The sequence below is a fragment of the Tupaia chinensis genome, unplaced genomic scaffold, assembly GCF_000334495.1.
Source record: "Tupaia chinensis unplaced genomic scaffold, TupChi_1.0 Scaffold000104_1, whole genome shotgun sequence".
In the NCBI taxonomy this organism is placed as follows: domain Eukaryota; kingdom Metazoa; phylum Chordata; class Mammalia; order Scandentia; family Tupaiidae; genus Tupaia; species Tupaia belangeri.
In genome coordinates, this window is record NW_006159568.1 from 4,051,582 (window position 1) to 4,063,584 (window position 12,003).

General features: G+C 44.2%; 3 protein-coding genes across 3 annotated transcripts; all 3 read left to right on the forward strand.

The window, feature by feature from the left end:
- The first annotated feature begins 4,939 nt into the window (after positions 1 to 4,939).
- On the forward strand, positions 4,940 to 5,899 carry LOC102498156 (olfactory receptor 2S2). Its single transcript, XM_006143786.1, has one exon. The coding sequence runs from the start codon at positions 4,940 to 4,942 to the stop codon at positions 5,897 to 5,899; it is 960 nt and encodes a 319-aa protein (XP_006143848.1).
- Positions 5,900 to 6,179: 280 nt separating this feature from the next.
- On the forward strand, positions 6,180 to 7,609 carry LOC102489836 (HIG1 domain family member 1A, mitochondrial-like). Its single transcript, XM_006143771.1, has 2 exons — positions 6,180 to 6,202; positions 7,351 to 7,609. The coding sequence occupies exons 1-2, from the start codon at positions 6,180 to 6,182 to the stop codon at positions 7,607 to 7,609; spliced, it is 282 nt and encodes a 93-aa protein (XP_006143833.1).
- LOC102491102 (olfactory receptor 2S2) lies at positions 6,252 to 7,049 on the forward strand (the record flags this gene model as incomplete). Its single annotated transcript, XM_006143772.2, has 1 exon — positions 6,252 to 7,049. A coding segment is annotated over one exon (798 nt), but the record flags the coding sequence as incomplete, so codon positions are not given.
- Positions 7,610 to 12,003: the final 4,394 nt, after the last annotated feature.

The window sequence follows — 12,003 nt, forward strand, 5'->3', positions numbered from 1 at the left end:
TGATTTCTCGCTTTCTGTCTCTCTGTCTCTGTCTCTCTCTGTTGAACGCATGCGCCCTATACCAAAAATCTCTCTAAAAGTTTTTTTTTTTGTTAGAAAGAAAAAAACAAACAAAAAAAGAACAGTCTACTGATGAGCTCTGCCACTCACAAGACTTGTGGTTTCGGGACAGTTGATTAACTTTTAAAACTCTCTTTGGTCAAATAAAAAAATAAGAAGATAAAAATACAAAGCTCTCTCAGCAGACTGGAAGTAGATACCCAATTCACATGTATTCCTGGATTTTGCTGAACTTTTCTAAAGTATGAAGGATGTTTGTGGCCGTGGCTGGTACATGTGGCAGCTCAATGAATATAGCAGACCATGCTGTTGTTATAGACACGGGTCTGTCACCCGCAGGATGCCAGGACTACAACTTGGGGACCACGTGCTTCCCTGAAGCCAGCACTGGCTTCTTGGAGACCCGGGGACAGGTGAGGAGCGAGCCAGAATTTCGGTGGCTCCTCTCCATCTCCAGCAGGCCGTGTCCTAGTCACCGTCTCTAATTGGAACGAGGAGATGCGGTCCCCAGAGCCCAGGCTGCCTGGTCCCTGCACCCTGCACACACCTGACATTCCGAACTTTAAATTGCTTCTGGGACTAGCAGGCTCCCTGCTGGAGTAATGGGGAAGTCAGCTGCCCACGGAGTCCACCTCTGCCACTTGAGGACTCCCTTCATCTGCTGTGGAAAAACTACCTTTGGGATTTCTGGGCCTCAGACCGGAGTGCTGGGTCCCCTACATGAAGAGTCTCTGACTGGGACCCCAGGATACAACCACCACAGCTGGGAGGAAGGGGGAGAATCAGCACAGAGGCGACAGTGCCCTCCAAGACTGGGTGACAAGAAGGTAGGTACACAGGTACAGCAGGGCAAGCCGGAGTGGTAGGGCTGTTTCTCTGACGTCTGGCCAGGGGCACAGTGAGGAGGTGAGAATCAGTCGGGAGCCAGGAGACTCGGAGAAGTGGCCACCAAGCAGGAAGCAGACGGGGAGAGCTGGGCTGAACCAGGGACAGAGGTGGTGGGGATGCCTCCTCAGGGGATCCCCTAAGGTGTCCTTTTCCCCTCCTGCCCAGCCTCTGTCCCCAGAGACTTCCAGCTGCAACTACTTCTGAGCAGTTGATGCTGGAGCCCAGAATAGCAGCTGAGGGTGTGTGGGGGGCACTCTGCCCACTCTGCAGGGCTCCCCCCTGACCCAGTCCCCTCCCTGTCCTTGCTGCTCCATCTCCACAGGGAGCCCAGCGGGAGGAGAGCAGCATTCCCACCTCCTGGTCTGCAGGTGAGGAAGGGAGGCTCAGGAAGGTGAGACTTTCTCAGGTCAGAGGAGGAGCAGACGGACCAGCCGGCACCCAGGCCCTGTCTGTCTGGTTCCCACTCTGTGACTAGTTCTTACTGTTTTTTTCCCCATTGTCCTTTTCCCAATGCTGAGATTCCTTTTTCCAAATATAAAGTAACTTGTGCCCGCCTTATTAAGAGAAAATTGGGGACATACTGAAGAGGCACCAGAGGAATCCTCTGCCCCTCTTAATTATCCCAAACTCGATTTCCAGTCACTATTTGTCCACACGGGTTACCTTGACTGAGATCATAACGGAATGCACTGTTTTGATGCGTTTATTATTATGCTGCAATAACACTATGTAAAAGTTTTAAGGCTAACACTACGTGTGTCTGTTATTCCTCTGTGTGAAATGCCACGATTTACCTTGGTGTGTATTGGTGGACAGTTCATTGGCTCCTATTTCACTCTCAAATACTGCCGCGATAGAATCCTTGTGGGGGGAAACTGACCTCACTTGTCGTTCTTTTAGAGTGGTTTCTAGAGGTCAAATTGCCGAGACGATGATCCCACAGGCTTTTCAGGCTTTTCCTTTCTTTAAGCAAGCTGCTCTCGTAACACTGTGTGCGGTTGCATGGCGTCTTCTTATGAGACCACGTCGCCTCCCATTTCTCATCTACCTGATGGACCCAGGTCCTTGGGACAGCCAAGCTCCACACCTCCTGGAAGCAGCCGCCCAGGTACAGCTCCCTCCTCTCCCCGCTGTCCCTGGCTGCCTCCCTTCCTCCTGTTCTCTCTGTTCTCCTGGGGCTGCAGCAGCCCGAGCTCTTCATGGCTTCCATCCTGAACCCCCAACACCTGAGACATCCCAATGTCCTGCTGATTCTACCTCGATGGGAAACTGGAATTCAGATGGTCCCTTAATACATGCACAGGTATCCCCACCCCGGAGAGTGGGCAGCCACGTCCACCGAGGACTGCTCCTTCTTTGTGGAGGACAGCTCTGGGCAGTAGTCAGCAATGTATGGAGATGGGGTGCCCTGGGAAGCACTTGGTTCACCCTTCTTGTGGTGCACTTGGGAAACTGAGCCTAAGGAGGAGACAGGACTTGTTCAAGACACACGGACTAGCTTTCACATAGGCAGGGGGCGTTCTATCAGCGCTGTCTTCAGGACGCAGCTTTCCTGCCTGTTCAGTCTACACCACCCAAACAAAATTATTCAGCTCCTCTTGTGAGAAACGTACTGAGACTTCCACAAATGGGGTGCTCAAGCAGGTCAAACCCATGCATCCTTTGAGCTCACCCTGCACTGTTCCTGGGTTTGAAGCTTCTGTGTGCACAGATTTACCTGATGGGACTGAACTGGGTGACTTCCCACAGAAACCACTTTCCTTGGCCTCTGCAACCACAGCCTCTCCCTGTCACTTTGGAATCTTGATTGTGAGACTGATTATAACAGTTGCTTTTGCATTTTTGATAAGGAGTTGGAGAGCCATTGGGTGGAATGGGAGATTGGTTCAGGCAGAGATACTGTGGGGCACCCTGAGAGGACATGTCTGCTCTGAGCAACCAGGAACACCTTCACGTGCTACAGTGAGGGACGGGGGAAAGACATGTGATAAAATAGAAAATCAATGGAATCTATGGTTCCTAATGGGGGAGGAGACTTTCCCTGGGTTAGAGCATTGTTTTTCTAATGGCCATAATTTTTCACCGACCATTACTCTTAGAAAAGTTGGCTGTGTTGGAGACGTTATCAGTGGTTACGATTCTGAGGCGTGACACTGGTAACTAGTGTGTAGAGGTCAAGATGATGCTAAATATTGGGGGACCAGCAGTTAGCATAATGGCTATGTTGCTGGATTCCCATGTGGTCGACTGTGGTTCGAGTCCAGGACCCGGTGGCTCAAACTCACGCCGGACGCATGGGCGTGTGTGCCCAAGATCCCAAGAGGAGAATGGAGGAGAAGGAATTGCGGCGTGGCCATCCCCTCTGGGGGGTAATTTCTCACTTTCTATCTCTCTGTCTCTGTCTGTCTGGTGAGCGCATGCGCCCTATAGCAAAAACCTCTCAAAAAAAATAGAAAAAAAATTTGACAATGCAGAATTCAGCTTTTTTAGAGAAACTCTGAATTAATTCAGAGTGGAAGCAGTACTGTCCAATTACACATCTGACATGAACCCTCTCCCCTGGTACTGAAGCGAAAGAGTGCCGGACAGATAAGAAGACAGGTCAGAGACCATGTAGAGCAGGTGTTTGTGAGACCGTATCTTTTTTTATTCTTACAAAAAATTGAATAGTTTTTCATCAATTTGGTAGAAAGAACTTAGGGCCGGGCTGTGGTACCAAATTTCAGCTCTACCCCACATAGCAAACTCATCACTTCTGAGCTTGGTTATATCACCTATAAAACTCAAAAGAGGAAATCTTCTCCAGGCGATATTCCAAGAATGTGGCATAGAGTAGATGCCATCGTCTGCCTCCTCTTACACACACACACACACACACACACACACACTCCAATTAAGAAGGAGCTATATGAATATTACTCCTGATGACTCTGAATTTAGAGCCTGGACAATGGTAGGTAAGAACCCAGAAGTCCTGTACAAATGACACGCAGGTCTTCTTATAAGCTAAGTGCTTGTGTGAACACAGAACCTGGTCAGTGCCAGAATTTTACCCAAGAATATAATACAGAAGCAAAAAGACAAAGGAAAATATCCCTTCTTCATTCTGGTTAAGACTTTCACCATATTCAAAGAAAGGGGATTAGACGTTAATATCATATGCCTTACTATCTGATAACTGCAGTTAGTGTGGGGTTGATAATAACTGAGTTAACTGATGAGTAAGCTGTATGGTGATGTCCCATAGTGTGGGTTCAGTTACTCTAATTAATCCCTTAGTTGGTCTTAGAACATTTCAAACTGTCAGACCTCCCATATATCACTGTAAAAGCACATCTAGAATAGGCGGACCCGAAGGCTAACTGCAGCCAAAGCCATGTCACTAGCAGTGAGTAGACTGATCATGTAATCCTCTCATGCTGGAGACTTAGCAGGGATTTTTCTCGGGGGATGTGGATTAACATTTTCTGCATGGTCCTATCACATGTAAGCAAAGCTCAACAATTGCTAGTTCAAAGAATTGAATCAGCTAGGGGAGCTTCCTTTCTGAGATTCTAAGAAAAACCAGATTAAGTACAAGTTCTTAAACTTGCATTAAGAGAAATAATTCACAGCATTTTCCAGCTATGCTCTGTTAATCATAATGCAGAGAAAAAGGTCTTGTAGGCCAGGAATTACCTTTGCTGGGTTCAAATCTTGTCTCTGTCATCAACTCGTTTAGAAGATTGTACTAGTCGCTTCCCCTCTTGAAGCCTTTATGAGCATGGGGAGAGTGCAGCAAAATCAAAGTAGGCTCCTACGAGTAGGTACATTTGAGCCCTTCCCCCAAGTTGGGTCTAGATCTGACCTCTGTAAGGAAAACCTTCTACTGTCTTCATAATTTTTTCCTGTTAGGCAGCAGGGACTACAACATATCCCAGAGGCCTAGGACTCTTTCCAAGTAAGCTTGATGTGCTGCTTTGTACTTTGCTGGTGATGCAAGAAATACTACATGGAAAAAGACAATCAGACCTCTCCTGTAATGGGGTTCATTCTCCTTGGGCTCTCTGACCACCCAAAGCTAGAAAAACTCTTCTTTGTTCTCATCCTGTCAATGTACCTGGTGATCCTGCTGGGCAACGGGGTCCTCATCTTGGTGACAGTCATTGACTCCCACCTGTACACACCCATGTACTTCTTCCTGGGGAACCTCTCCTTCCTGGACATCTGCTACACAACCTCCTCAGTCCCGCTGTTCCTGGACCTTGTCCTGACTCCACATAAAACCATCTCTTTCTCAGCCTGTGCTGTGCAGATGGGTCTCTCCTTTGCCATGGCAGGGACAGAGTGCGTGCTCCTGAGCATGATGGCATTTGATCGCTACGTGGCCATCTGCAGCCCGCTTAGATACCCTGCGATCATGAGCCGGGCTGCCTATGTGCCCATGGCTGCGGGCTCCTGGGCTATAGGTGGGGCGGCTTCTCTAGTAAACACGTCCTTGGCAATTCAGCTGCCCTTCTGTGGGGACAATGTCATCAACCACTTCACCTGTGAGATCTTGGCTGTCCTAAAATTGGCCTGTGCTGACATCTTCATCAATGTGATCAGCATGACAGTATCCAGTGTGATCCTTCTGGGCATTCCAGTTCTGTTCATCTCTCTGTCCTATGTCTTCATCATTGTCACCATCCTGAGAATCCCCTCAGCTGAGGGGAAAAAAAAGGCCTTCTCCACCTGCTCTGCCCACTTCACCGTCATGGTTGTCTTCTATGGAACCTTATTTTTTATGTATGCTAAGCCCAAGTCTAAGGACCCCCTAGGGGCAGACAAGACAGATCTTTCAGACAAGCTCATCTCCCTCTTCTATGGGGTGGTGACCCCCATGCTGAACCCCATCATCTACAGCCTGAGGAATAAGGACGTGAAAGCTGCTGTGAGATGCCTAGTGACTCAGTCATGCTTCAGCCAGTGATGAAGGGTCCTCTGTGGTTGTCACCCACATAGAAGAAAGGACTTCTGATCACAGCAGCTGCCACTCAAAAGCCAAGTCAAGTGGAAAGGTCTCTCATCCTAAGGCCACTCAGAGAGAATGTTTCATTTTTCAGGGTATAGCTCTTGAGTTCGGTCATGTGTCTGACAGCTTCAGCCTATGCCAGACTTTAAAAAATACTCTACTAGAGGCCAGCTGGAGTGTGAGGGGTTTTGTTGCACTTGAATCTAATAGAAACTCTCAGGAAGAGTCTTCAGTCACCATGTCAACCAACAGTGATGTTTCTCACTTCATATACTGAAGATCAGGGCTCCAAACGTATTCAAAAAGCTAAAGAGGCACCATTTGTCCCCATTGGAATGGCAGGTTTTTCTCCTTCCTGGACATCTGCTACACAACCTCCTCAGTCCCGCTGTTCCTGGACCTTGTCCTGACTCCACATAAAACCATCTCTTTCTCAGCCTGTGCTGTGCAGATGGGTCTCTCCTTTGCCATGGCAGGGACAGAGTGCGTGCTCCTGAGCATGATGGCATTTGATCGCTACGTGGCCATCTGCAGCCCGCTTAGATACCCTGCGATCATGAGCCGGGCTGCCTATGTGCCCATGGCTGCGGGCTCCTGGGCTATAGGTGGGGCGGCTTCTCTAGTAAACACGTCCTTGGCAATTCAGCTGCCCTTCTGTGGGGACAATGTCATCAACCACTTCACCTGTGAGATCTTGGCTGTCCTAAAATTGGCCTGTGCTGACATCTTCATCAATGTGATCAGCATGACAGTATCCAGTGTGATCCTTCTGGGCATTCCAGTTCTGTTCATCTCTCTGTCCTATGTCTTCATCATTGTCACCATCCTGAGAATCCCCTCAGCTGAGGGGAAAAAAAAGGCCTTCTCCACCTGCTCTGCCCACTTCACCGTCATGGTTGTCTTCTATGGAACCTTATTTTTTATGTATGCTAAGCCCAAGTCTAAGGACCCCCTAGGGGCAGACAAGACAGATCTTTCAGACAAGCTCATCTCCCTCTTCTATGGGGTGGTGACCCCCATGCTGAACCCCATCATCTACAGCCTGAGGAATAAGGACGTGAAAGCTGCTGTGAGATGCCTAGTGACTCAGTCATGCTTCAGCCAGTGATGAAGGGTCCTCTGTGGTTGTCACCCACATAGAAGAAAGGACTTCTGATCACAGCAGCTGCCACTCAAAAGCCAAGTCAAGTGGAAAGGTCTCTCATCCTAAGGCCACTCAGAGAGAATGTTTCATTTTTCAGGGTATAGCTCTTGAGTTCGGTCATGTGTCTGACAGCTTCAGCCTATGCCAGACTTTAAAAAATACTCTACTAGAGGCCAGCTGGAGTGTGAGGGGTTTTGTTGCACTTGAATCTAATAGAAACTCTCAGGAAGAGTCTTCAGTCACCATGTCAACCAACAGTGATGTTTCTCACTTCATATACTGAAGATCAGGGCTCCAAACGTATTCAAAAAGCTAAAGAGGCACCATTTGTCCCCATTGGAATGGCAGGTTTTGCAGCAATTGTTGCATATGGACTATACAAATCAAAGAGCCGAGGAAATACTAAAATGTCTGTTCACCTGATACACGTGTGTGTGGCAGCCCTAGGCTTTGTTGTGGGAGCAATGACTCTTGGTATAGGCTATTCCATGTATCAAGAATTCTGGGCAAAACCTAAACCTTAGAAGAAGAGGTGCTATCTTGGTCTCTCTTGGATGTGCTTGCTTTAGTTAGATATCTCATACTGAGGTTATGTGTTTGTGTCAAAAACAAATCATCTGATGGGTTCACATAAGGTATTTTGAATATTGGCTTTCTATCTCACAGACTTGATTTGCCTGGTGACCAAAATGATTAGTGACTTATTCACTAGCTAGGTCATTCAGGAAAGTCAAGTTAACACAAAAGAAACCTGTCACCCAAATGTACTCTGTAGTGTTAAAATCTCTACCTTCTTAAACCCTTGTGATGAAACTAGTTCTAAAGAAGACTATAGACTAACCTTGAAGTACTCCCAGTTTGCTGCGGAATACCTACTGCTTTGGGTGTTATGCTGGAGTCTTGTTTACCCCAGAATTTAACATTTTTCTGTGTGCCTTATGGACTGGTGGAGTCCTTCAGGTTTTAGGGCTGGTTGGCTCTTGGAGAACTGTTTTGAAAAAATGCATGGACTATAATTTCTAAAGCCTCCTTTAACTGATGTGTATATGTGTTTAAATGAAATCTAAAAAGCTTGCAGTGGAGCACAGGGTAGTATTTATTTCATGATCACACCTATAAACATGAGAATAACTTAATCGTGGATTCTAGGTTAGCTCTTTTGTAATTGCAGAATTATATTTTTGCCATTGTTAGAATAATTTTTAGGTGTCATTTTGGAATAGAAATATGTATTTTAAATTAACACAAAGCTAAATGGAGAACACTTTTTAAGTGTGTGCAATACCTTTGTTTTCTCTGTAAAACTAAACAGATTATCTATAATGAAAGTGATCAATGATTTCTAGGCAAGCTGGTTGGTCTGACATACAACCTTGATATACTACAGAATGCTTTATTGCACTTGTGAAATTCTCTCATTTAATCTGAATTTACATTTTGTTGTGATAACTTCATGTGTGTGTGCATGTATGTACATATATATGTATAGATATGTATAATACATATATGTATATATATGCATTATAGTAAGTAAACATAAAACAATACCCTCATAGAATGTAATGGAGACATTCTGAACATGCGCTAAGGGACATGAGACAGGAGCCATTAGAGCATGCTGAATGACATGTACTATGTTTAGGGTTAGGATAGGAAAGTGAGGTGGTTCTTGTTGCCAACTCTTGGATTTATCAGGACAATCAGAGGAAAGGGAGGAAGTGCAAAATTTCATTGGTACTTTGATTTATTAGATTTGGTTTCCCTGATGTGCTAAGGAGAGTCAAAGCCAAGTTCCACAGGGAGAGATTTTGGGGTGGGAATAATTTAGTTTGATAACTAAATATCATTTTAGCATTGAGAGAATTCAGGCGATTTTTTTCCTTTTTGTAAAAAAAAGATATTGTATGCACACATATGACAGCTTTGACAGGGTCTCATCACACCATGATCCCCTTTCCTGAGCACTCCAGCTCCTTGGGACCTGGAGTCTGCATGCACGTACCTGATGTGTATCCAGGCTGACTTGGGGTTCGGATCCATCACCATCCCTGTTGTTTCTAGTATTGTAGTCCTGCATGTTATGGACTGTGCCACTTAGATGTGCCAGGGCTATTTTTTTCTGGGTTTACTGGAGATTATGAAATACTGGTAATAAATTAAACTAGACTCAAAAAGGAGTACAGAGTTTGAATGTGACATTCATTGCTTATGACATTTCCCAGGAGAAATGCTGGTGTTCAGATCAGTACTAAGTCATGTTTTGAAAAAAGAAAAAAAATGAAAGAAAGATTGAAAGAAACAGAAATCGGTAAACATGTTTCAAGACTTTGGGGCTACTTGTTGATAGTTTCTTTGCTCCAGGAATTCTCAGAGCCTTTATTTATTTTACAATTTCTTTAGATTTTGCCATAGGGTGCATGTACTCACTGGAAAGAGACAGGGAGAGAAAGTGAGAGGGAAAGTGATAAATCATCAAAAGACTTATTTTAAATGAATTTAAAATAAATCCAATTTTATAATAGATCATGGAAGGCCAGCCAGGTGAGTAAGGCAGCTGGATCCCACATGGCCAACTGCAGTTTGAGTGTAGGTGGTGTGAAAAATGTGCCAGACACATGTGCGTGTATGCCCCAAATCCCAAGAAGAGAGTGAAGAAGAAGGGATTGCAGCATGGCTAATCCGCCTGGGGGTGCTTTCTCAGGATCTCTCTCTTTCTCCCTGTCTATCTCTATCTGGTGAGTGCATACACCCAATAGCAAATTAAAAAAAAAAAACAGTCATGGAAAATTTTGGTTCCAATAATATTCAAGCTTCATTATATTTATTAAGTGTTAATTGAATATGATAAGAATTCATATTTTGTTAATAAACTTTCATTTTCTTGTATCAGTTAAGTTTCTGAATCCTACTTGTGCTAGTAGAGAAATAATCTTGCCACTGAGAATACACAAGAGTGACAACCAACTTCAGACATTTACAAAGCCAGGCATTTTGTCAGAAGAGGGCTCAGAGGTCTCCTTGTTCAACCCCATCTATGTCTACATGGAGTCCTCCAATGTCCCTGACCCAGTCATCCAGCATCTGCTTGGACTTCTGCAGCAATGGACATTCAACACTCATATTCTAGCTGCTTCATTCAGCCCTACCAGCAAATCAACTCTTCCTTTAATTATGTTAACACTAACTCTCCAGTAGCTCCTGTCTTCCAGCCGTAATTCAGCCTTGTGCTTCTGCTTGAAATGCACCTAATCTCTTTTCTTTTTATGTATAAAGATAATTCTCCTGCCCGAGTCTCTTCCCCTCCAGCTGAAATAGCACCATGACTTATACCTGTGCCAAAATCACCCAACTGACAATCACTAAACTGTGTGTACCGCACATCTGTTATATTCCAGCAATGGAAAGAATATGATGTTTCTAAAATACCGTGAGAATAATGATGATGATGCTAAAATGTCTCTATTTTCCCAGTGTATGAATGTGTGAGTGAACAAAACGAATGCCAATTTTATGCCCCCCCCCCGACTCTTGCATCCTAAAGACATTCAGTACCAATCCTGAACAGTTTCTGTTCGAATTAAATTCTTACTAGGACAGTCTTTCAGATCCTCTAGCTGAGATAACATCCAGCCATTGACCTTTATATTAGGAAGGCAAGGGTCTTTGATCTTTAACCCCAGAGTAGTCAGGAATTCCTCCCAAGTAACTTACTACCCTGGCCTCAACAATAGGAAGGGGAAAAAAATAACTTTAGCTCTAGCAATCACAAATTCCTAAGTTGAGCTGTATTTTCAACTTCTTTAAATATTTCCAGGTTGGAACCAGGAGGTGGTGTGGTAGTTAAAGGCATTGGACTCTCGTATGGAGTCCAGGATCTGGTAGCTTGCTTTCTCACTTTTCCTCTCTGGTGAGTGTATCTACCCTATAGCAATTTTTAAAATAATGATAGTAATAAATAATAATATAGTATGTAAAATAAAATTAAAATTCTTGAAAAAATAATGTCTAGCTCATCAGCCAGCTAACGGTGTGGTGGTTAAGCTGATCCCACATGACTGACTATGCAATTCAAGTCCTGAACCCAGTGGCTTAAAAATCACACCAGACATATGTGCAGGCATGTTCAAAATCTCAAGAGGAAAATGGACAAGGGATTACAGAATGCCTATCTTCCCTGGGAGGGTGGGGTGCTTTCTCATTTTTTCCTCTCTCTCTTTCTGTTTTTCTTTAGCGAGCACCCACCCTTTGGTAAATTAGAAAAAAAGAGAAATTGCAGCTCACCAGAGAAGGGGGAGAAATGGAACCTGCTGATCTTCAACTCCTGTTTCTAAGTTACCCTGTGATAATAATTTTTTTTTTATCAAATCTGCTGTGCAATTGTGTAAAAGGAAAATAAAGTGGAAGCAATCATTCTGCCTGGCTTTACAGTTTTTACCTAGCTATAATAATCTGGGTCATACGAACTATGTAGTATTGTCAAAGGAAAAGACATGTAGATCAATGGAACTAAATAGAGAACCCAGAAATAGCCCTACAGAAGTATGACCAATGATTTTGGAAAAGGTACAAAATCTGTTCAGTGAACCAAGGATGATCTTTTCAACAAATGGTGCTCAAGCAATTGCATACCCATTGGCAAACAACCTAAACCTCATACCTTATACAAAAATAAGGATAGTAGGTCTAAATGTAGAATGTGAAACTGTAATGTTTTAGCAAACACTATGATAGAAAACCTTTGAGACATATAGCTTAGGAGAGAGTTCTTAGGCATGACACCAAAAAAGCACAGCCATAAAATAAATTTTAATAAATTGAATTTCACCAAAATTATAACTCTTGCTTTTTCTGTTTTTTTTTTAATGAGTTATTTTACATAACTTTATTTTTTTATTTATTTATTTCATTTAAATTTGAC